At 33.0% G+C, this 24,867-nt stretch overlaps 1 protein-coding gene across 4 annotated transcripts; it reads right to left on the reverse strand.

Moving 5' to 3' along the window:
* Positions 1-20,910: 20,910 nt before the first annotated feature.
* On the reverse strand, positions 20,911-24,359 carry LOC127737503 (uncharacterized). Of its 4 annotated transcripts, none has more exons than XM_052248296.1 (3): positions 24,144-24,359; positions 22,842-22,949; positions 20,911-22,408 (listed from the first exon to the last, which is right to left on the reverse strand). In XM_052248296.1, exon 3 carries the CDS (start codon positions 22,373-22,375, stop codon positions 21,362-21,364), a length of 1,014 nt encoding a protein of 337 aa, XP_052104256.1. In that variant the 5' UTR covers positions 22,376-22,408; positions 22,842-22,949; positions 24,144-24,359; the 3' UTR covers positions 20,911-21,361. The 4 variants fall into 4 exon arrangements, with proteins under 4 accessions (XP_052104256.1, XP_052104255.1, XP_052104253.1 ...); XM_052248295.1 differs by having other exon boundaries at positions 22,842-22,952; XM_052248293.1 differs by lacking the exon at positions 22,842-22,949.
* Positions 24,360-24,867: the final 508 nt, after the last annotated feature.

The raw sequence follows: 24,867 nt of genomic DNA on the forward strand, positions 1-24,867 counted from the left end.
TTATGTTTAAAGAAATACATATTTATAAAGGAAGACCAGTAAAAATATCTGCAAATGTTGCATCTTTTTTTTTTACAAAAAAATCCATATGAAAGATTTGACACTATATTTTTAATTCTATTATAAAATAGATTAAGTTAGCACTATGGTAAATTTAAATGGGTAATTATGGTTGCCAACTCCATTGGGAATTTGAATTGAGATTATGACCATATCTTGAGGGAAAGATTTTTTTGGGGGAAAAAGGGGGGGGGGATAAAAAGAAATTGTGGGGGGTCAATTTTTTCTCATTTCAGATTTCAGAAATTAAAAAGAATTATTCTTCAAATATTATTTTTTTTTCAAATTTCAAATATTGAAAAATTTCAAGAAGTAATCTTTAATTGCACAGTATGGCGCATTAGATTTGTAAAATCTTTGATCACATTTATTTATTTGTTATGCCGAATCTAACAGTGTATTTAGATTTTTAATTTTGGGTCCAGTTTTCAAATTGGTCTACATTAAGGTCCAAAGGGTCCAAAATTAAACTTTGTTTGATTTTAGCAAAAATTGAATATATGAGGTTCTTTGATATGCTGAATCTAAACATGTATTTAGATTTTTGATTTTTGGCCCAGTTTTCAAGTTGGTCCAAATTGGGGTCCAAAATTAAACTTTGTTTGATTTCAACAAAAATTGAATATATGGGGTTCTTTGATATGCTGAATCTAACCATGTATTTAGATTTTTTATTTGTGGACCCCGTTATCAAATTGGTTCATATTGAGGTCAAAAGGGTCCAAAATTAAACTTTGTTTGATTTCATCTAAAATTGAATTATTGGGGTTCTTTGATATTCCAAATCTAACCGTGTATTTAGATTTTTAATTTTGGGTCCTGTTTTTTAAATTGGTCTACATTAAGGTCCAAAGGGTCCAAAATTAAACTTAGTTTGATTTTAACAAAAATTGAATTCTTGGGGTTCTTTGATATGCTGAATCTAAGCATGTGTTTAGATTTTTGATTAGGGGCCCAGTTTTCAAGTTGGTCCAAGATAGGGTCCAGTATTTAAACTTTGTTTGATTTCAACAAAAATTGAATATATGGGGTTCTTTGATATGCTGAATCTAAACATGTATTTAGATTTTTGATTATGGGCCCAGTTTTCAAGTTGGTCCAAATTGGGGTCCAAAATTAAACTTTGTTTGATTTCAACAAAAATTGAATATATGAGGTTCTTTGATATGCTGAATCTAACCATGTATTTAGATTTTTTATTTGTGGGCCCCACTATCAAATTGGTTCATATTGAGGTCAAAAGGGTCTAAAATTAAACTTTGTTTGATTTCATCAAAAATTGAATTATTGGGGTTCTTTGATATGCCAAATCTAACCGTGTTTTTAGATTTTTAATTTGGGTCCCATTTTTTAAAATTGGTCTTCATTGAGGTCCAAAGGGTCCAAAATTAAACTTAGTTTGATTTTAACAAAAATTGAATTCTTGGGGTTCTTTGATATGCTAAATCTAAACATGTGTTTAGATTTTTGATTATGGGCCCAGTTTTCAAGTTGGTCCAAGATAGGGTCCAGTATTTTAACTTTGTTTGATTTTAACAAAAATTGAATTCTTAGGGTTCTTTGATATGCTGAATCTAAACATGTATTTAGATTTTTGATTATGGGCCCAGTTTTCAAGTTGGTCCAAATCGGGGTCCAAAATTAAACTTTGTTTGATTTCAACAAAAATTGAATATATGGGGTTCTTTGATATGCTGAATCTAACCATGTATTTAGATTTTTTATTTGTGGGCCCCGCTATCAAATTGGTTCATATTGAGGTCAAAAGGGTCTAAAATTAAACTTTGTTTGATTTCATCAAAAATTGAATTATTGGGGTTCTTTGATATGCCAAATCTTACCGTGTTTTTAGATTTTTAATTTGGGTCCCATTTTTTAAAATTGGTCTTCATTGAGGTCCAAAGGGTCCAAAATTAAACTTAGTTTGATTTTAACAAAAATTGAATTCTTAGGGTTCTTTGATATGCTAAATCTAAACATGTGTTTAGATTTTTGATTATGGGCCCAGTTTTCAAGTTGGTCCAAGTTGGGGTCCAAAATTAAACTTTTTTTGATTTCAACAAAAATTGAATATATGGGGTTCTTTGATATGCTGAATCTAACCATGAATTTAGATTTTTTATTTGTGGGCCCCGCTATCAAATTGGTTCATATTGAGGTCAAAAGGGTCCAAAATTAAACTTTGTTTGATTTCATCAAAAATTGAATATATGGGGTTCTTTGATATTCCAAATCTTACCGTTTATTTAGATTTTTAATTTTAAGTCCCGTTTTTTAAATTGGTCTACATTAAGGTCCAAAGGGTCCAAAATTAAACTTAGTTTGATTTTAGCAAAAATTGAATTATTGGGGTTCTTTGATATGCTGAATCTAAACATGTGTTTAGATTTTTGATTATGGGCCCAGTTTTCAAGTTTGTCCAAGTTGGGGTCCACAATTAAACTTTGTTTGATTTCAACAAAAATTGAATATATGGGGTTCTTTGATATGCTGAATCTAACCATGTATTTAGATTTTTTATTTGTGGGCCCCGCTATCAAATTGGTTCATATTGAGGTCAAAAGGGTCTAAAATTAAACTTTGTTTGATTTCATCAAAAATTGAATTATTGGGGTTCTTTGATATGCCAAATCTTACCGTGTTTTTAGATTTTTAATTTGGGTCCCATTTTTTAAAATTGGTCTTCATTGAGGTCCAAAGGGTCCAAAATTAAACTTAGTTTGATTTTAACAAAAATTGAATTCTTAGGGTTCTTTGATATGCTAAATCTAAACATGTGTTTAGATTTTTGATTATGGGCCCAGTTTTCAAGTTGGTCCAAGTTGGGGTCCAAAATTAAACTTTTTTTGATTTCAACAAAAATTGAATATATGGGGTTCTTTGATATGCTGAATCTAACCATGAATTTAGATTTTTTATTTGTGGGCCCCGCTATCAAATTGGTTCATATTGAGGTCAAAAGGGTCCAAAATTAAACTTTGTTTGATTTCATCAAAAATTGAATATATGGGGTTCTTTGATATTCCAAATCTAACCGTTTATTTAGATTTTTAATTTTAAGTCCCGTTTTTTAAATTGGTCTACATTAAGGTCCAAAGGGTCCAAAATTAAACTTAGTTTGATTTTAGCAAAAATTGAATTATTGGGGTTCTTTGATATGCTGAATCTAAACATGTGTTTAGATTTTTGATTATGGGCCCAGTTTTCAAGTTTGTCCAAGTTGGGGTCCAAAATTAAACTTTGTTTGATTTCAACAAAAATTGAAAATATGGGGTTCTTTGATATGCTGAATCTAACCATGTATTTTGATTTTGGACATTGGACCATAATAGGTAAATTAAAAAAAATCAAGTTCTTAGACCACATTCTTTCTGTGTCAGAAACCTATTCTGTGTCAAATATTTAATAACAATCCAAATTCAGAGCTGTATCAAGCTTGAATGTTGTGTCCATACTTGCCCCAACTGTTCAGGGTTCGACCTCTGCGGTCGTATCAAGCTGCGCCCCAGCGAAGCATTTTATTAGATAAATGTAAATTGCTTTAACCCAGTCACATTTAAATTACCTTAAGATCATTTTTCAAGATGCATTGAGTAACTAGTGATCTATATATTTGAATATTAACATGATGTAAAGATAATTACAAGTATCACATGATCATGTATGTCTTGTAAATGGTTGTTTGTAGTTTTTCTGTTGGTCATAGTCTTGTCTATCTGATTTTCAGTTTACAAATTTTAATGTTTTCATTGTACATTGTAGCTTCATTCTGTTTTAGTAGTCAGAGACATACATGTACAACTTTTTATTTGTTTTATGTTTTAAAATACTGTTGTCATGCTTAATATTTAATTTTTACAAATCAGTCAGCTTTTACAGATGTAAGCATCTAAGGTTGTATTTATTTCATATTTTGTTGTAGATTTTACTGGTTGTAATGCAAAATTGACTCAGACATTAAAGAATACAACATGTTTGTGCATAAAATTGTCTAAAGTTCATAGATCTGAAGGTTACAAGCATGTTTTCTTAGTTAAATTATACATTTAAATAATTGTATGCTTTATCTGACCTTATTTTGTTTATTTGAACAATGAAAGTACATGTATTATAAAATACACATTATTCATAGATGGGAAAGTAAGATAATTAGGAACTGTTAAAATAACAAGTAATTGTTTAATTCAAAATAGTGAAAATTTTTTGTCAATATTTGGGGTTAAGACTGTACAAAGATAAACCAGGTTACCAGTTTACAAAATTGTACATGTGTGTTTTACCATTCTGGTCAAGGTAAAGATATTTACAGATCCTACAGACAGTTATAGGTCCTGAATGCACTATTTTGGCCCTGAAAATGAAGTTTGCTATCTTGCCAAGAGTCAATTATATTTTTTTTTATATATGCATATTTAGTCAATTTAGGAAGGGCTATTCCTTGAAAAAATTTATGGTGGGGGGGTGTTGGACAACAATTTTTATGCCCCCGCCGTAGCGGAGCAGGCATCAAGTTTACCCTTGTCCGTCTGTACGTCCCAAAGTTGGTTTTTGTTCTCTAACTTAAGTTAGCCTAAACCAAATGTTATGAAACTTATACACAATGCTTTTTATCACAAAACAGATCAAGTTGGAATTTTGTTGGTGTCACTTTTACTGTTCTAGAGTTATGCCCCTTTACAAACAGAAAAATTGCTGAATTTTTCATTTCTGTTCTCTAACTTAAGTTTGCCTCAACCAAATGTTATGAAACTTATACACAATATTTATTACCACAAAACTCAGATTTGGGTAGTGTCACTTTTACTGTTCTTCAGTTATGTCCCTTTATAACTTTATATGATATGCAAGCAGGGACATCATCTTTGTCCAATGGACACATTCCCCATTTATTTTGTACTGCACCACCCAAAATTTTTATTTTCATTTGTAATAGAATTGTATTTGTTACCACCGCCATTATCCACAGAATAGAATAGAGGTATCCAACCCCCACCCAGACCACTTTTACCTGTAATATCCCTAAAGTTACCCTTTTTCAATCTTAAAGATCAAAATACAATGTGTGAAGTTTATCTCCAATAGTGGATGATTTTCGAGATAGTTTTTTATGTTTTGGCTTTAGTATGCATAGCATCCTTTTGGATATTTGCCGTACTTTCTGACCATCATATGAGATTTAAATCAGACAATGCAACAACTTCTTCTGAAATAGAAAATTCTTTTGAAAAAGCCAAATATGTTTTCCAAGTATGTTTTTGTAGGCTAATGTAATGGTGCTATTTTATTTTGTGTTAACTTATATATTGAAAATATGTCATTGACTGTTACTGTAAGTCTGAAGTTTTGTAGATTTTCAGGGCCTTTATAAACCATTTGTGCACTTAATATTTTTTTTTTGCAGTAAGTTTGTTTTTTGAGAAATTTTTAATGTAGGGATTCTGTTAATTATTAATCTGATTGTAATAAATACAAAGAGATTTCTCCTTTTTAAACAATTAAATCCAAATAATTCCTTGGATGAAGTTGGATTTTTTTCACTTTTAATTGAATGAATACTCTATTGTAAAGTTTATTATTTAAGATCACTTTGATTATGAACTTTTTTTGCAATATGTAATACTCTTAGATGTGTATAAGTTATATTTCAATACTCATCATGAATATTTGTCAGAAACAAACGACCTTTATGTAGTTTAAAACAGTGATACATTTGTTGTTCTGACATAATGATTAGTTTTAAAATGCTCATTTTTGTTGTTCAATTGTTGAAAGTTGCATATACATTTTTGTAGATATTTGAAATTAAATACTCAATTCAAACACATTTTTTACCATTTTATCTCTTTATTTTTCTTGTAAAATTGGCATTTCCCTTTGAAAAGGTAATAAGTGTTCTAACTCTAACACAGTATGTTGTATAAAAATAGAATTTAGTCTAAATTTAAAGATTTCATTTTTTTTTCAATGATATACAAAGTTTCCCAAAAAGAGACAATTAATTTCTCAAATTTTAAGTAAGGCATCTTAAGCTTTTATACATCTACACAGAAATCCTACCATTGAGTATCAATGATTTTTATATCTTGAACTTTAAATGGTCTTTAAATTCTAATAGTCCCTTTCATTATGATAATACATGTACTTGTTGATACTCTTATGTCATATATAGTGTACAGAAATATTTATAGAAAACATAATTATATGTTTGCAGTCTAGTCCATTAATTTAGGTGACCAGATAAATCAGCACATTTTTGTTGACGTATATCATCAGATTTATGGTGTGAACTGCTTTACTTGCCATGCTTGCCAGCATTCTATCTTACTTAGCCACATGATATATATATAATTTTAAGATATTGTATTAAAAATTTATGTTATTTGACAGCAATATTAAAAAAAGATTTCACTGAAAATATTTTGCATAAATGGGTAAATGTGCATTTCATGCAATGAACAGAAAGGGTTGTAAAACTTTCTACATTGTCAAAATCTACATATTAGTTTAACATGTGGTAAAATTTTATACTTATATCAATGTATTATTTTTTGAAGACATTAAACCTGGTTTACACATTGTTACAGTTGATTTATTGGAAGGTTGAATTTAGGAAAGTTATTATTATGATTAGAGAGCTGTTGAAAATTGAAGGACCTATTGTATATATGGCCACCGGCTAATTCTGATATTTTATAAAGTACTCAAGTGAGAAAATGTTGCTTCAGTCTCAATGTCCAGCAAACCCTACTCAGATTTCAACAGCTTTCTGATTATAGTATACCCAGTTTCTTGCCACTGAATTGTTAATGTAATGAAGATGTTGTGGTAAACACATATTGCCAATAAATGTTATCTTAACAGAGGTTGTCATGGAAATATTTTTACTAAGCTCATTATTTAACATAGATGAATAATTTGAATGGGGGTTCTGGGGTCAGATAGTAAACATTTTTAGGATATGGTTTATTATAACTAATTTAGGAAAAACGTGTTTATCATTTTGTGTTTACAGATTGTGTCTGATGTTTTTATTGGTTGTTTTATTTGTACTTAGTACAGATCTAATGAGTCTAGTCCCTTTTCAACGGTACTATTAGTTTTGAATTTGCATTGGAGTTAGGTAGTTATGTTATGCTTTTTATATTTGATTTTTTATTACGGCTGGGGCATTAAGTTTTACTCTTGTCCGTCTGTACGTACGTACCAAAGTTGGTTTCTGTTCTCTAACTTTAGTTTGCCTCAACCAAATGTTATGAAACTTATACACAATGCTTATTACCACAAAATAAAGATAAAGTTTGAATTTTGGTGGCGTCACTTTAACCGTTCTAGAGTTATGCCCCTTTACAAATGGAAAAATTGCTGAATTTTTCGTTTCCATTCTCTAACTTTAGTTAGCCTCAACCAAATGTTATGAAACTTATACACAATGCTTATTACCACAAAATAAAGATCAAGTTTGAATTTTGGTGGTGTCACTTTAACCGTTCTAGAGTTATGCCCCTTTACAAATGGAAAAATTGCTGAATTTTTTGTTTCCTTTCTCTAACTTAAGTTTGCCTCAACCAAATGTTATGAAACTTATACACAATACTTGTTACCGCAAAACTCAGATCAAGTACAAATTTGGGTAGCGTCACTTTTACCGTTCGTTAGTTATGTTCCTTTACAACTTTATATGATATGCAAGCGGGGGCGTCATCTGTGTCCCATGGACACATTCCCCATTTATTTACTATAATAAATACTATGAATATCTTAAAATTTTGTCCTGTTAACACAGACTATTTTGTGTCATGTATATGACCCAGGTCCCTTTTGAGTCTGAAATAAAGATTATCTTATCTTATCTTATTTTGATAGTTTGTGCTATTGATCTGGATTATACAGAAGGTTGAGCACCCCACCACATTCATTATGTACCTGTCCCAGGTAAGGAGCCTGTAATCCAATGGTTGATGTGTGCAATAATTGCTTTTCAGCCTAAATCAAGTCAAATTTTAATCTCTTTAAAAATGTTTAAATAGCAAGCCTTAAGATTGATTGATTGTTGCTTGCTTGTCATTCAGTGCCAAGACTAGACATACAGTGCCAAGACAAGACATCCAGTGCCAAGACTAGACATACAGTGCCAAGACAAGACATCCAGTGCCAAGACTAGACATCCAGTGCCAAGACTAGACATCTGGTGCCAAGACTAGACATCCAGTGCCAAGACTAGACATCCAGTGCCAAGACTTGACATCCGGTGCCAAGACTACACATCCAGTGCCAAGACTAGACATCCAGTGCCAAGACTTGACATCCGGTGCCAAGACTAGACATCCGGTGCCAAGACTAGACATCCGGTGCCAAGACTAGACATCCAGTGCCTAGACTAGACATCCAGTGCCAAGACTAGACATCCAGTGCCAAGACTAGACATCCAGTGCCAAGACTAGACATCCAGTGCCAAGACAAGACATCCAGTGCCAAGACTAAAGGAAACACAGTACAGTTACATGTTGTTCAAATGGAACCATTTGTAAATGCAAAAGTTTCAAAATTTGCTTTATTATTCATCACACAATCCATGCTCTGGAATGACACTCATCACACAATACATGCTCTGGAATGACACTCATCACACAAAATATGCTCTGGAATGACACTCATCACACAAAACATGCTCTGGAATGACACTCATCACACAAAACATGTTCTGGAATGACATTCATCACACAAAACATGCTCTGGAATGACACTCATCACACAATACATGCTCTGGAATGAAACTCATCACACAAAACATGCTCTAGAATGACACACACAATACATGCTCTGGAATAAGACGCATCAGGAACGAAACTTATGCTAAATTAGATAAAGTGAAAAGAATAGTTTGTGGAATTGCATCAATACTAAGAGATGCAATTAAGGCAACTGATTCCAATATCTTTACACAGTTGTAAGTCAAGACGTCCTGTTTCCAAAAGTGAAGGAAACCAAATTAGAAATACTAAATTTCGTCACAAAGATTGAATTGTATTACTTATCAATATAATTGGTTTCTTTCCAACGCATCTTTTACTAACAGCCGCGAACATGTTGATTTTGCTCATAACCAGAATATGTATGAGAAATTATCTCATTTGCCTTGTGTCATTGATCAGAAATACCTTTAAATTATAGAAGGTCGGGAAGATGGTCTAGCAATTTATTCTTGACTGCTGAAGATGTCGGTGGCAAATATTACATGCATAATCGGAAAAAGAACCAACTTAAAGATAAAATCAAGTATGTAGGTGAACCAAAGGGATGGTTGAGAAATTTTATCATACTGGTAAGTAAAGACCTGCTTTACAAGATAATAAATTTCGCATTGAAAGTGCCAACTATGGAGGGTATTAAAATAATTCTCTCTCAAAATAGGGCATCATAAACGTTCAAATGCCGAACGTACTTGACATAGAATTTTAAATCAAACGTAGGAAAAGGACACCATTTCATCAGTGGTCTTACTGTCTGAAAGGGGTGTCTTGGTATCCAACTAATAGTGGTTACATGTATATATATGTATATATCACTGCAGTCCTATATCTGAGAGACTAATTAGACGAATCACTACAGACGAGGAAGCAGCACTCGTAAACAAACAAACAAATGTTTCGTGAAAATAAAAAACAAACAAGTAAATATGTAAATAAATGAATACAATATTTCCTGCTAGACTATACAATCACTGGTAAACAATCGTTGAATGATTATGTAACACAAACATTTTGCTCTTGCTTTGCTACTGTAGCTTATACTTATACATGGTTCCGTTAAAGTAATGGACAACTATGGTTTCCATGCGCTACTATTTTTGGCGTTTGCCTGCATTATCATAGTATGAAGTCTGTATGCATAAGGATTGTATTCTCTGTTACGACTAGCAAACACAGGATAATGTCCGGTTGTCTGCGGATTGACGTCCATATATTTTACAACCGGTCGCCTGCCCTGGCCGTCTTGTTTTCTTGTAGTTGGAGTTGAACTTCTTGGCGTCCATTTGCCAATGTCTACCGAGCTTATACTTCTTGGTGTCCGTTGAGAACTGTTAAAACTTGACAGTCGAGATGAATTTTTTATAGTCTTTAAATCTTGGACCATTTTTCTTGTCATTAAACGAGGAGTAAGATAACAATCGGGATCGTAATGATGTACTTTGTTTCTTTTCGTGGGTCTGTCCGTTCTAGATCGAAAACTCATTCTGCTAATGACAGAATCTGTGGCGCTTATCATGGAAACTGTATCCGATTCATCTTTCCTATGCGCGAAGCGAACTTTTGATTTATTGCGTCCTTTTCCTCGAGTTTGCTTTCTAGTTTTATATTGTTCACAAGTCAGTCGAAATTTCTTAAGCTGTTCTGGTTGAAGAACTGGGAAATGCTTGTCCATGATTGTTTCTTTGCCTGGTGTAGTCCCATCAGGGACTCCATACTTCCTTGACAAGGATCTTGCAAGTCCAGAATCACTGCAAAGATGTGTGTTGTCTTCACAGAATCGCGAAAGTAGAGAAAAATATCTTGTGTTAAATGATTCTTGGACGCAGTCAGCAAGTCTGCTATCCATAGCACCAGGAACATGTATATAGAAAAACGTTGAGGAATATTTGACTTGTTTTCCAATCATTATCAAACCGGAAAACGTGCAGATTAAGACGAGCGATAAAAATGCTATGTTTATATACCAAACTGCTCTTAGAAATGTCGATGTTGGAATACTACATTGCGCAGACGCATACGTACGAGGGTTAATCCTTGTAACACAGAGAAATGTATCTTTGAATATTACTAGATCCGGATATAGTAAAAACACTTGACCAATAATCCAAGCGTGACAAAAGATAATAACAACAACCCACTTCAACGTGTATAAAACGTAAATTTTTGGCATTTTTACCATAAGGATAGACAAGATAAGTTCTAGAAAATTGTCAAGCTCCCTGTGCAGAGTTGTTTCATTAACTGTCTGGCGTCGTATGCCTTTATCGTACATCCGATAGTAGTCGGTAAGTGTATTTGATTGGTCAATAACGGCTATAATTTGATTTTTTAGGTTCTTCCCGAAACACCATGACCAGATGAGTAAAGGTAAAACCATAGATAAAGCCTCGCATAATGTTATAACGGGGAATATCTTGTGGGGTAGTACAGATCCAAGTTTAAACTGTCCGTTTGCAAACTCGATAGATGCAGTGAAGTTGTTCCAGCAGAAATCGTTCACATTAACACCAGGCCATGAGCCTGAACCTGTTTCATAACAGTTGACTTTATCCACTACAAATGAAACAAATTATAGTCACACTTTGAATACAAAATATTTTAGATACACAACAACTACAAATAAAATAAATAATACTCACACTTTGAACAGATATGAAAGTAACACTACTTCGTTCTTATTATTTTTCATTAAATATTTTTAAAGGTTCTTAAGGTTAAGGTATTAATCGTGTTTAAATCATTTTTGGGCATATTTGATACTGTAAGTATAGTTTGATTTAAGTGTAAACTAGACAAAGTGATGGCCCCCCCCAAAAAAAATAAAAAATCCACTCTGAAGTAACTGTATTATAACAAAGTCAATGTGAGACTTTCTTTGAGATATTATTGTGTCTGGGAGACACAAATGATGCCCCCGCAAATGCAAAGTTTCATTTTAAAATACACAAAGTTGAGCATGGGAGCACATACGTTTATGGTTCACTGTAGGACTACCTCTTATACAAATAAATACTCCAAAAATGACAAAGTTCAACTTTCTCCCAAGAGAGCAATTATTAATAAAATCAAAACCCTGACCACGTGCACACCTTCAATATATGTACAAACAGCTAGCAAAGTGAAAACTTCCTAGCATTCAAACTGTAGGAGGAGTTATCCGGAAATGCTATGCACCTCTTATGCAAGTATATACTCCAAAAATGAAAAAGTTCAACTATCTCCCAAAAGAGCAAATATTAATAAAAATCAAAACCCTGACCACATGCACATCTTCAATATATGTACAAACAGCCAGCAAAGTGAAAACTTCATAGCATTCAAACTGTAGGAGGAGTTATCCGAAAATGCTATGCACCTCTTATGCAAGTATATACTCAAAAAATGACAAAGTTCAACTATCTCCGTAAAGAGCAAATATTAATAAAAATCAAAACCCTGACCACATGCACACCTTCAATATATGTACAAACAGACAGCAAAGTGAAAACTTCCTAGGATTCAAACTGTAGAAGGAGTTATGCGGAATAACTATATACCCATAATGGGACGGACAGACGGAAGGACGGAAGGACAGACGGACGGACAGGTGTATAACAATATTCCCCCCAACTTTCAGTTGCGGGGGCATAAAAACTGAATTGTTACCTTCGGTCTAACAAATACTTATGTATAATGTACATCGGAAAATATCAGTTCCTTTGTAAGTTCTCCCCTATGGAAGTGCCCGGTTCGGACAATCCTAATATCTTTAATTTTTTTAATATCAAATTTTAAGGTCAACAACATATGGAATCACAGAGGGAATAAACCTTTGCTATTTGAATTTTATTTCTGTTGAATGGGTAAAAAATGGTATTCACAGAATCAATTCAGAAAGAAAAGAACAATTTCATAAACAGCACCATGCAGGTGGTGTTCAATTCATTCTGTAGAAATTACTGACTTCCAGAGCACTTGAAATTATTTTTGAGTTCAAGTTGGGCTCGCCATCTTTCAGTTTTTAGTCTCATGTTATAAATTTTTTTTTTTTTTAATAATTTCTCTTATTGATCATGAACTTGTCTTTCCCTTCAATTTGTGTGTGTGACTTTTTTTGCTTGTATTTTTTATCCTCTGAATGACCCTTTGTATGTTAGAACTACTATAAAGGTGCATATAAACAATTCAGTACTTACCGAGATACAAGAAAAATCAGAGATTCGAGTATTTACTGAGATACAAGACAACCAATGAGATCAGGGATTCCAGTATTTATCGTGATACAAGACAACCAGTGAGATCATAAAGTACTTACCGAGACACAAAACAACCAGTGAGATCAGGCAGTACATGCCGAGATTAAGATAAACAAAAAGATCAGAGATTCCTCTAAATGACCATTTGTATGTTAAAAATACTATAAAAGTGCATATAAATAATGCAGTACTTACCGAGATACAAGAAAAATCAAGGATTCCAGTATTTACTGAGATACAAGACAACCAATGAGATCAGGGATTCCAATATTTATCGTGGTAAAAGACAACCAGTGAGATCATAAAGTACTTACCGAGACACAAGACAACCAATGGGATCAGGAAGTACATGCCGAGATTAAGATAAACAATGAGATCAGGGATTCCAGTATGTACCGAGATACAAGACAACCAATGAGACCAGGGGTTTCAGTATTTACCGTGATACAAGACAACCAATGATATCATGGAGTACTTGTCTAGAAACAAGACAACCAATGAGATCAGGCAGTACATGCCGAGACTATGATAATTAATGAGATCAGGGATTCCAGTACTTTCCGAGATATAAGACAAACAATGAGATCAGGCAGTACTTGTCAAGAAACAAGACAAACAATGATATCAGGCTGTACATGCCGAGATTAAGATAACCAATGAGATCAGGGATTCTAGTACTTACCGACATACAAGAAAACCATTGAGATCAGGCAGTACTAATCAAGATACAAGACAACCAATGAGATCAGGGAGCACTTACCGAGATACAAACAAACAATGAGATCAGGGGTTCCAGTACTTACCGAGATACAACACAACCAATGAGTTCAGGCAGTACTAACCGAGATTAAAATAGTTACCGAGATGCAATGCTACCAATCCAATGGGTCAAGGGATTCGTGTACTCACCGAGATACAAGACAACCAATGCTATCAGGCAGTACTTACCGAGATACAAGACAACCAATGAGATTAGGGGTTCCAGTACTTACAGAGATACAATATAGCCAATGAGATTAGGCAGTACTTACCGACAACCAATAAGATCAGGGGTTCCAGTAATTACCAAGATACAATACAACCAATGAGATCAGGCAGTACTTACCGAGATACAAGACAATCAATGAGAGCAGGCAGAACTTACCGAGATACAAGACAACCAATGAGATCAAGGATAAAATGCCAACGATTGGAACCATCAAATACTTCACTATCTTGTCAACAAAAATGTCCGTTGTAGGTTCGAGAGCGTTGTCACAAGAACATGCAGATCCCATTTCGTCAATCTGTAGATCTTTTGTTGGATTCCAGCAAAGATGTGTCCTTGCTCAGATCATATTTCATACAAGTGAAAATTGAAGACGATACTGCAGTGTTTTACATATTAACGCGAATCATTAGTGCTGGAGAAATCTAGGGTATTTAAATTTGGTACAACTTTACTCTTTAACTTATTTTGACATATTCTGTTAGTTTCAATAGCCATTGAACATATTTGATAATGTTTGTTTGTTATTTGATAATGGCAAAAGAGTAATTGCTGTATAACTAGCTCTTGCATTTGTGAAATAAAGAAAGTTATGAGTCAATATTTGTTGACGTATCTACATATACCCTGTAGTTTGATAACAAATAACCTTTAGTTTCCTTTTATATTTCTCAGTTTTGTTGTTGTTTTTTTTTAAATAATGAAGTTTGAATAGGAAAATTTTCTTCTATTGCAAGTCTATCAAAAAAGTCTTAAAAGAAGCGAAAAATTGATAGCTTGATGATATGTTTTATTACACAGTTGATCATGTTATCTTTGGAAGATCTTGGATAAACGTCAATGGGACAGCAACATAACAATACGAATTCATAATTAATAACAGTTTCGAGCAGTCGATATTATCTTAAAGCATAATATGTTTGAACAAGTAATCACTCAGAGAACACAGTCGAAAATATCTAATACATATGTACCATTTATTGTTTTAACCAAAATGACCTTTGTGTTTTGGACACGACAGCTATATGCCCCCTCTAGCGTTGTAGTATTTTATACATGTATACCATATATTATTTAAATCAACTGTTGGCCACGACGGCTACATTTACATTGTACTATATGGTTATTGCATGAATATTGGTGAATATTGTCCCGAGTAGATTTTTTATTGCACGAGAGTGCAATATATATACTACGAGAGAGAATATTCACAAATAATCATGCAATAGTCCTTTTATTGTATAGCAAAGCTTGAAAAATGTTTGAAACATATTTTTGTCACTATTGAAGAAGCTTTAATTACACTGTATGGCATGGTATTGGTTGCCAAAATTTGATATTTTTCATTTAAATGGAATATTTCTTATTTAATTGGTATATTTCTTCATTTAAATGCAATATTTTTTATTCAGATGGTATAATTTTTCATTCAAATGGTATAATTTTTCATTCAAATGGTATAATTTTCGTTCAAATGCAATATTTTTTATTCAGATGGTATAATTTTTCATTCAAATGGTATAATTTTTCATTCAAATGGTATAATTTTTCATTCAAATGGTATAATTTTGCATTCAATTGGTATTATTTTCGTTCAAATGCAATATTTTTTATTCAGATGGTATAATTTTTCATTCAAATGGTATAATTTTCGTTCAAATGCAATATTTTTTATTCAGATGGTATAATTTTTCATTCAGATGGTATAATTTTTCATTCAAATGGTATAATTTTTCATTCAAATGGTATAATTTTCGTTCAAATGCAATATTTTTTATTCAATTGGTATAAAATGTCATTTGAATGCAATATTTTTTATTCAATTGGTATAGTAGTTTTTTTTATTTATATGCAATAATTGCATTATGGGAAATTCTTTGACGTGATAAGGTCAAATTTGCAACAACGTTTGTGATTGGTCGGTAATTGTTCGGATTTCTCCCCTTTCTTTCTAAACTTTCAGGAGTGACCAAGAATTAAAAAACGCGTCAGAATATCGCCCCTCTAACTAAATTTGACGTTCGTGCGAGTTCGTGCACTGGCTGTTAATGCCAATAATGGCCAGGACGAGCAAAAAATGCGAGTGACAAGTAATAATTATTAATTTGACACACAACTTGTTCATGGATAGAAACAGATGCCTGCGTGCATGGCAAAAACACCTCCAATGAAAAGCTTTTCTGAAGAAACTCTCCTACAGTCTACAAATTGAAATAAAAAAAAAATACATAGCTAGCCCCCCTCCCCCTTCTAAGTCCAGATACATGTAATCATGACGTTCTTTAGTGCTATATCATTTTTTACTTTTCTTGATCCTCAGAGACGTTGCAGGAAGGCACACATGAAAAAAGAATAAAAAGCATCCAGGACGTTACAATTATTTGGACTAAGCCCCCTCTTTTTTACTACATGTAGAAAAAAAAATCACCTAATAACGACAGCAGAACCAGAAACCCACAAGTAGAGACATAAGTTGTTATACTCCGGAACTAATTCTTTAATAAAGACAATTCAGGATAAATTGGAACCAGTTACTAACCCATGTTACAACAATAGTCCTATGACATAGGACTTCACTATATGAGGCGTGAACTTCATATTTAATACTATCTATAATATGTGCTCTCATGTCTTATGCTGCAAATCATTTTACATTTAGGATTCGTTGCTGAGCTTTTTTTTTACTGTTCTCGTCTCCGAATCCCTTAAATAGATTTTTTTTCAAGCCCCACAGTAGTTCAATAATTACTATATGTCTTTGCATAAATAAGTATGCAGGGCATATTTCAAAACATATTTTATCTTCAGGACTTTTAAATGATTTACTTTTCAATACTGCATTGGGAAGGGGGGTATACAAGTTTATTTTGTGACACATTATATAATATAATTAGGTATCCAACAAATTATATGATTGTACGTTTAGCTATTATCTAGACCCGTACAAAATATATATAACTTGATTAGACACATTTAACAGGGGTGGATCCAAAACCTCGGTGTCTAGAGGGGGTTTGGGGGGGGGGGGGGGGGGGGGGGTTAGGTTAAAATTTAGATATTTGTATAGCGATGTATATATGCGAGTATTGGCAGTAATGGTTATGGTGTGTGTGTGAGGGTAGGGGTTTCAGATCAAAGATCGTTTCTATAATTCTATATCTTTTAGTTTTTACCATTTCACTCTATTCTCTATCCTTTGATCTCTATTATATTTGTCCTAAACATGCGTGACATATTTGCCACTGGACATAAGGCAACCAAAAGTCAATCAACGTGTTCTGTCTATTTCATCATTTCTTTATTATGTTATGGTTTGGTCCCGCCCCTTATCTATTTTTTTGCACATTAGGGACGACATCAAAAGTTCAATGTAGGATAAAAAAAACTTATTTCATATAGTTTTTTTCACTGACCCCCTTACCCCCCCCCCCCCCCCCTCCTTAACTTAATTTGGGAAAAATTGATTGACCAATAAGGATATATATTAAATCGATGTTAATTAAACAAAACTTGCAGCAATTTTGACCCCCCCCCCCCCAAAAAAAAAAAAAAACTATTTGAATTAAGTTTTTCATTCTTCATTGATTTTCTGATGTCGTCCCTTATCCTCTCTATGTAAACCCAATTCATGTCCTGATAAATGGTGACTCATGCATAGCATCATATGCGGTTATTAAAACAAGAAACATATTCATATTATAATAATTAATGTATGCTAGGACTTATAGATAGATGTCATTAGTCCCAGGTCATGTAATAAAGTAGGTCTTATAAAAATACAATAGCATTTTAATTTTGATGATTATATATATGTTTATATATTTAATAATGCCATTTTTTTGGAAAAAAGGGTAGGGCAAGGCGTTTTTAAAACATATCAATGGGGCGCGTTTTTTTTTTTTGTTCTTCGGAAGTGAGCCAGAAGAAGTCCATTTCTGGTTTTTTTTTTTGCATTGGGAAGATCTTCTGGCTCTCTTCCACCTCTTCTTTTTTGATAGGTTGACGGCAGAGGCACATAACAAACATGGCGTCGTTTAGTCTAAATGAAATTAATAAATTTATGATTGCAGATATATTAGAATGTGAGCTGTTTTATAAACGTTTTTATGGTATGACAGCCTTAGTAGGACATCCCTGTAGGACGATAAGCTGGATAAATATAAGAACTACACGGACAATTACAGTTAAGGGACGATTATTTGATATTCTAGGGAAGGGATTTTGATTGATTGGTGTTTAACGCTACTTTCAACACTATTGGGCTATTCCGTGGTGGTCAGTTTAAATTTATAGATGAAGGATGGGGAAGGGAAGAGAGGGCATTATTATTCATTTTTAATCTGTCGCTAATCATGCCTATTTTTCAGCTCTTACCAGGCAACCATATTCATAAATGAAATCCTTCTGTCCCCCACCCCAACAAATAAATAAATATCAAATGGTTTTCCTCTTATTTAACACCAGTTTAAATTGATTGATTGTTTGTTGCTAATTTTAACGCCCAGTAAAAATTATTTCATGCTTGTTCAGGAAAACACGAGTTTAGAAGTCACGTATATAATATAAAAATGAAGAGATGGAATATGATTGCTAATAAGGCAACTATCCACCGGAGTTCAAATATGAAGTGGTTGTAAGCAATTATAGATAAGATAAGATAAGATAAGAAAAATTTATTTTAAGTCGGGTTACATGAAATACTACAAACATAAGCTCTTTAGAGCTTTTTGCCGTCATGTAGACAAATGCTTTTTGTAGACAATCGTAAGGCCTTCAACAATGACAAAAACCTGATATTGTAAAGTCGTCTATAAAAGGCCCGACATGAAAAGTGTGAACAATTCAAACGAAAAAACTAACAGCCTAATTATACATAACAAAACAATTTACAAAATATCAAATATGAGTCGAGACAGGAACCAACGACAACCACTAAACTACAGGCTCCATCCCTGGGACAGGCAAATAAAGAATATGGCAGGGTGGATATAAAAACGAAGATGTGGTATGATTGCAAATGAGACAACTCTCCACAAGAGATCAAATGACACAGAAATCAACAGCTATAAGTCACCGTACGGCCTTCGACAATAAGCAAAGCCTATATCGCATAGTCAGCTATAAAAGGCCCCGAAATCAAAAATGTAAAACAATTCAATCGAGAAAACTAACAGCCGAATTAATTTACAAAAAAATGAACGAAACACAAATATGTATTACAAAGCAACAAACGGCAACCACTGAATTACAGGCTCCTGACTTGGGACAAACACATACATACAGAATGTGGCGGGGTTAAACATGTTAGCGGGATCCCAGTCCTCCCCCTAATCTGGAACAGCGGTGTAACAGTACAACAACATGTTTGTGAGCCACCCATCCCGAAGCTGGGACAGTGGTGTAACAGTACAATAAAATAAGTTTGCTCAAACCTAATTACAACTGGTACTGAAATAAATCTTGTTCTCCCAGACTGAGTTATCAATCAGTACACAACGCGCGGCAAAGGGTTTATTAAAAAAAGAAAACAGTCTGAGAAACGTCTGGTTTACGTTGTATATAGATATAAGAAGATGTGGTATGAGTGCCGATGAGACAACTCTCCATCCAAGTCATAATTTGTAAATGTAAACCATTGAAGGTCAACGTACGGTCTTCAACACGGAGCATTGGCTCAAACCGAACAGCAAGCTATAAAGGGCCCCCAAAAAATTAGTAGTGTAAAACCATTCAAACGGGAAAACCAACGGTGTCTAATCTATTTAAAAAAAAACCGGTATATTTGCATTTAAATCCATATACAATGAAACGGTTTTTGAAAAGTGGACCGAACGTTTTGACCATCGAAATTTTGCAATAGAAATACTAGTTATGACCACAAGATTTTAACAGCCAGTGCAGGACTCGCACGAACGTTAGATTTAGTTAGAGGGGCGATATTCTGACGCGTTTTTTAATTCTTGGTCACCCATGTTTAGAAAGAAAGGGGAGAAATCAAAACAATTTCCGACCAATCACAAACGTTGTTGCAAATTTGACCTTATGACGTCAAAGAATTTCCCATAATGCAATTATTGCATATAAATAAAAAAACTACAATACCAATTGAATAAAAAATATTGCATTCAAATGACATTTTATACCAATTGAATAAAAACTATTGCAGTTGAGTGAAAATTATACCATTTGAATGAAAAATTATACCATTTGAATAAAAAATATTGCATTTAAATGAAAAAATATACCATTCAAATAAAAAAATATTGCATTTAAATGAAGAAATATACCAATTAAATAAGAAATATTGCATTTAAATGAAAAATATCAAATTTTTGCAACCAATACCAAGCCATAACACTGTGCAATATGGTATATTATTGCAATCTTACTTTTGGTTACTTTCTGTATGAAATATTTTTGATGCTTTACAAAAAATACTTAATATTTCCATTTAACATTTGTTTAAATGATTGTACAGCTTTGAGATGAAACAAATAATGCGAAAATGATAGCAATGTAGCAATTATTGATGTAAAATAAGATTAATAATAATAATAATAATAATAATGATAATCATGAATAATAATAATAATAATGACAATTTAATAATAATAATAATAATAATAATAATAATAATAAAAATTTAGAAACCCGCCATTTAACTCAAATTAAGAATTAAAGAGGAAAAAAGATAACCACTGAGCTGCAATTTCATCTGATCAATTGATGATCTGTATCGATGTAATATTTGTCACTGATCAATTCATGAACTGTATAATATTTGCCAGTCATTTGATCAATAAATGTAGGTAATATTTGTCAGACATTTGATATATTTTGTTATACGTCAGTGGTTAAGGTAAAAGGAGGGAAAGAATAAAGGTATTGTATATATGTTTAATCATCCATGGTATCTATGCAACTAATATAAATGTTGTTTTAATATCCGTGACTGTCTATATAACACAGTTGAATGTAACAAACAAAGCTTAAAGCTAAATTTCTGCCCTAAATTCTGGTAAAAGTTGATGAAGACTACTTGTATTTCCGTGACTATCATGTGTAACTAGAGTTCGATATTATCATTGAACAGGTTAGTTATATATTCCAGCTATAGAGTATCAATTTTGATTCGTTTAATTACCATTAGATTAAAACGTACACATATTTTCCACTAGGCATTTGCATGCATGAACATTGGTATTGCAGGTTAGGTGACACCGTACAATTTGAATCATACTGGGTTAAAATAAAGCTTAACTGGTAATGGAATTCTAATGTAACAAAGCTTAATCACAAGAGAAATGCTGTAGTCTATAACTGACATGTCATATAGTGTTCGCTTGAGTAAATTGTTTTGATTGCCGTCCTGGAATATGTACGCATGTTTTCTTCCCAGTTTCTCGTAAAATGTATTTTAGTTTACCAGATCTACCTTTATTTAAATTTCGAGTTGCGTCTGGTGTGGTTACTCGTGGATCTGGTTTAGGGCTCATCATAATTTTGCCCGAATGCATTAGAGTTTCCATTCTATGGCCTTGATCTAATACGTAATTCGGATCACCTTCTGTTTTAACTCTAGGAACAGGTCTGCTTGACAGCGGAATTTGTCCGTAATCATGGAATAATCTTAATATCCTCTTTCCTTTTGCAAGTTCTGCGTTTTGACTACCTTCTGGTTTAACTCTTGGGATTGCAGGTTCTGAAATTATCCCGTTCATGTAAAGTCCCGAATGAACGATCGGTTTCATACGTTTGCCTGTGTGAATCGATGCTGTTTTTTCAGCTTCCGGTTTAACCCTTGGAACAGGTCGTGCTGATGAAGGGCCTTGGGCATAACTATGGATCAAGCGATTCATTCTACCACCCTTATGAACTTCTGCAGTTTGTTCCGCTTCTGGCTTAACTCTTGGTATGACTGGAGAAGGAGCTGATTGGCCAAATTCGTGTACGATTTTCCTCATACGTTTCCCTCTGCTTATCGAAGCAATTGGTTCTCCTTCAGATTTAATTCTACAAGGAGCTGAATCTGGTCTTGGTGTAGCTTCACCATTTATTATAGTTTTAATAGAACCATACTTGCCACGATTATAATTCTCAAACGATTCGGCAGTCGGGCACCTTGGAACAGGTCGGGGCGATTCAAGTGTTTTATCGTCACGCCTGAATACCCATTTATCGATAGAACCCTTGTGTTTCTCTGCAAAATCAACACCTTGAAACTTTAATCGAGCCACTGGAACAGGGTTTCGGTAGGTCCCATTTTGGTCAAATCCTGGATACGGCGAAACAGGTGTAACGGCTCCCGAGCTGACAGATGATCTCGGTGTTAAATGTACCATTCTTCTATAGCGAGATCAGTCTTAGTTTGTTTCCTTGAAATGAAAGAACGTTTAGTTTTTAATATTTTTCATGAAAAACAAACAGATTCAATTTCATAATGACATAGAATTAAAATCACGAAGAGAAGCGTTTCATAGTTAAATAAAGATAAGTAAATTAAGCGTGGAAAATTAAAACGGCAGTTCAACAAACTTCAAACTTACTCTGTCCAATTGAAACGATATATATCACGTTTAATTTCTTTTCTACATTCTAATTGATATTTACTGACATCAAAACCTCTTTAAGATGTCTATAATGAAACCTAACAGATACATTTAATATACAACTTGGGAAATAATATTATTCGTTTTTGTAGCAGTTTTATCAAAATAACAAAAGTAACACTCCCGGCCATGCATAACTGATTCCGTAAGGAGGATATGATTATTATTCGGAATTTCCAGAGAATATTATATTTTTTACCTTTATCGTCAGTGAAAAAGTGCTCTAGGTACTGACTACATTCCTCTAAAGTCCAGTTTATTATGAGGGCTGGATGGGGTTTACAGAATAGAGAATAATTGGTCAATACTACTGAAAAGGAAGCAAAAAAAATAAAGAAAAATAGGCAAACAAATAAAGAATCGAGAATAATAGAGATTTAAATAATAGAAAATACTAGTAGAGAATAATGTGCCAAAACATAAAGAATAGAGAAAAATGGCCTACCAAATTACACAATACAAAACATGAATGACATCCCATTCATACCCTCTATCGTATTGTTTCTAGAGGATTCGTCCCTTAAGTCACACAATTGTGAGGTCAAAAATATAGAGTAATGGAATAAAATCAACGAAACTATTACGATACGTATTAGTGCATGGGTTGCTGCCTTATTGACATTTTACCCATATCTTGTTTTTTTTCACATGTGAAAATATAATTCAATTTACAAAACATACCTTTCTTTTGCAATAACATTAATTTTTAAATGTAAAAATCCTCCCTCAATTGTTTTCACTGATGTAACCACATATGTAAAAGAATATCGTTAAACAGTTTTCCGTCATAATTTTTTATCAGTTTGTAGGGGGTCGGTTCTGGAGTAACTCATGGTGACAAAGAGGGTTTGAATTGAGGTTCTCAAGGAACAACTATAGAAATTGATACAGACATTTTAATCTATCTTTAGTAACCGAAAATAAGGAACAGTGAGGGATTGTAGGTTAAATTCCTCTTGCGGAACAATGGTCGTTTGGGATTATTCAATACATATGTATAAAACGGTCGTTAAAATATTAATCAATGACTTTGTTTGTGTAATATATGTAAACTCTGTCACTAGAGCCAAATTTGATAAGTTGAATAAAACTGTGAAGGTGTTAAACATATACGTACAGATAAGAACTAAATGATTTAACAACAATTTATATCAAATCTTTAAACTTTAAATTCAAATTATTCTTCCTTTCTGTGGGAAGGTGGGGTTTAAAATTAGCTACTGCTTTATATACCAAAAATTGAGAGATTTTTCTCATATGAAGACAAATACAAAGTATTTTAAACCCGCTATATATCAATAACATTACGTTAATTGAGGAACGTTTTCTATATTAGATCTAAGGCGAAGATCTATTCTAAGGTCGAAATTTCAGAGTAATATTGATAACACTAAGTTAAACAACAGAAAAACACGCACAGCTGTGCATCTCTACGAAATGACGCGATCGATAGTAGACAACATATCATTTTATATTATGAAAATCAATATACTTTACTTACCTTCTAAATAAAATACCCTATTCTGTCATTTTTCGCCCACTGTTTGCGTTTTCTTAATTCCACACTTCGTTAGGTTCGACAATGTAATTAATCTGTTAAACCGTATTAGGTGCACATTTTAATCAAATCGGCGTTTGATCGAAGTGCAGATCTTTGGTTTAATACTTATGGGGGCGGTTACAAAATGACATGTGTAAATAACTCCGACCAATGTCACTTGGAAAATGACCAAGATAAGACAAATTGTTACCATATTATACAATACAAGACTGTTCACTTAATTGAAAATGATATTTTATGATTTAAAATCAGCCATATTTAATCAGATATTGTAAGTCACTGTTTTCGTTGTGCAAAGCAAAAACATTCAAGATTTCAAGTGATAAAAAACCGGAATAGCGTAATTAATTTTTTATAATAAAATAGATGTAGTGGTGGAGACTCAATTAAGGATATCTAACAATAAAATGACACAGACAAAATTTATGTTAATTCTTTCCAATAGATACATAAAATGGTGAAAACTTTCAAGTTTTATTTCTTTTCATAAATATAGATATAAAAAGGTATAAGTCTACCATCATGAATACAATAAAAAGATGTATTTCGCACAGTTCTTACGACAATGTTGTAAAGCAAACACATTTAGGGATGCGTCCCTTGAATATTTCTTTTAGGCATACTCATTGAAATTATTGATGATATTTCAGTAGGGAGTCACCAT

This window comes from Mytilus californianus, unplaced genomic scaffold (genome assembly GCF_021869535.1).
Source record: "Mytilus californianus isolate M0D057914Y unplaced genomic scaffold, xbMytCali1.0.p SCAF_4, whole genome shotgun sequence".
NCBI classification, from domain to species: domain Eukaryota; kingdom Metazoa; phylum Mollusca; class Bivalvia; order Mytilida; family Mytilidae; genus Mytilus; species Mytilus californianus.

Excerpts from the sequence above, each read along its gene's own strand:
- LOC127737503 (XM_052248293.1), bottom strand. The coding sequence starts at position 22,375 with ATGGTACATTTAACACCGAGATCATCTGTCAGCTCGGGAGCCGTTACA.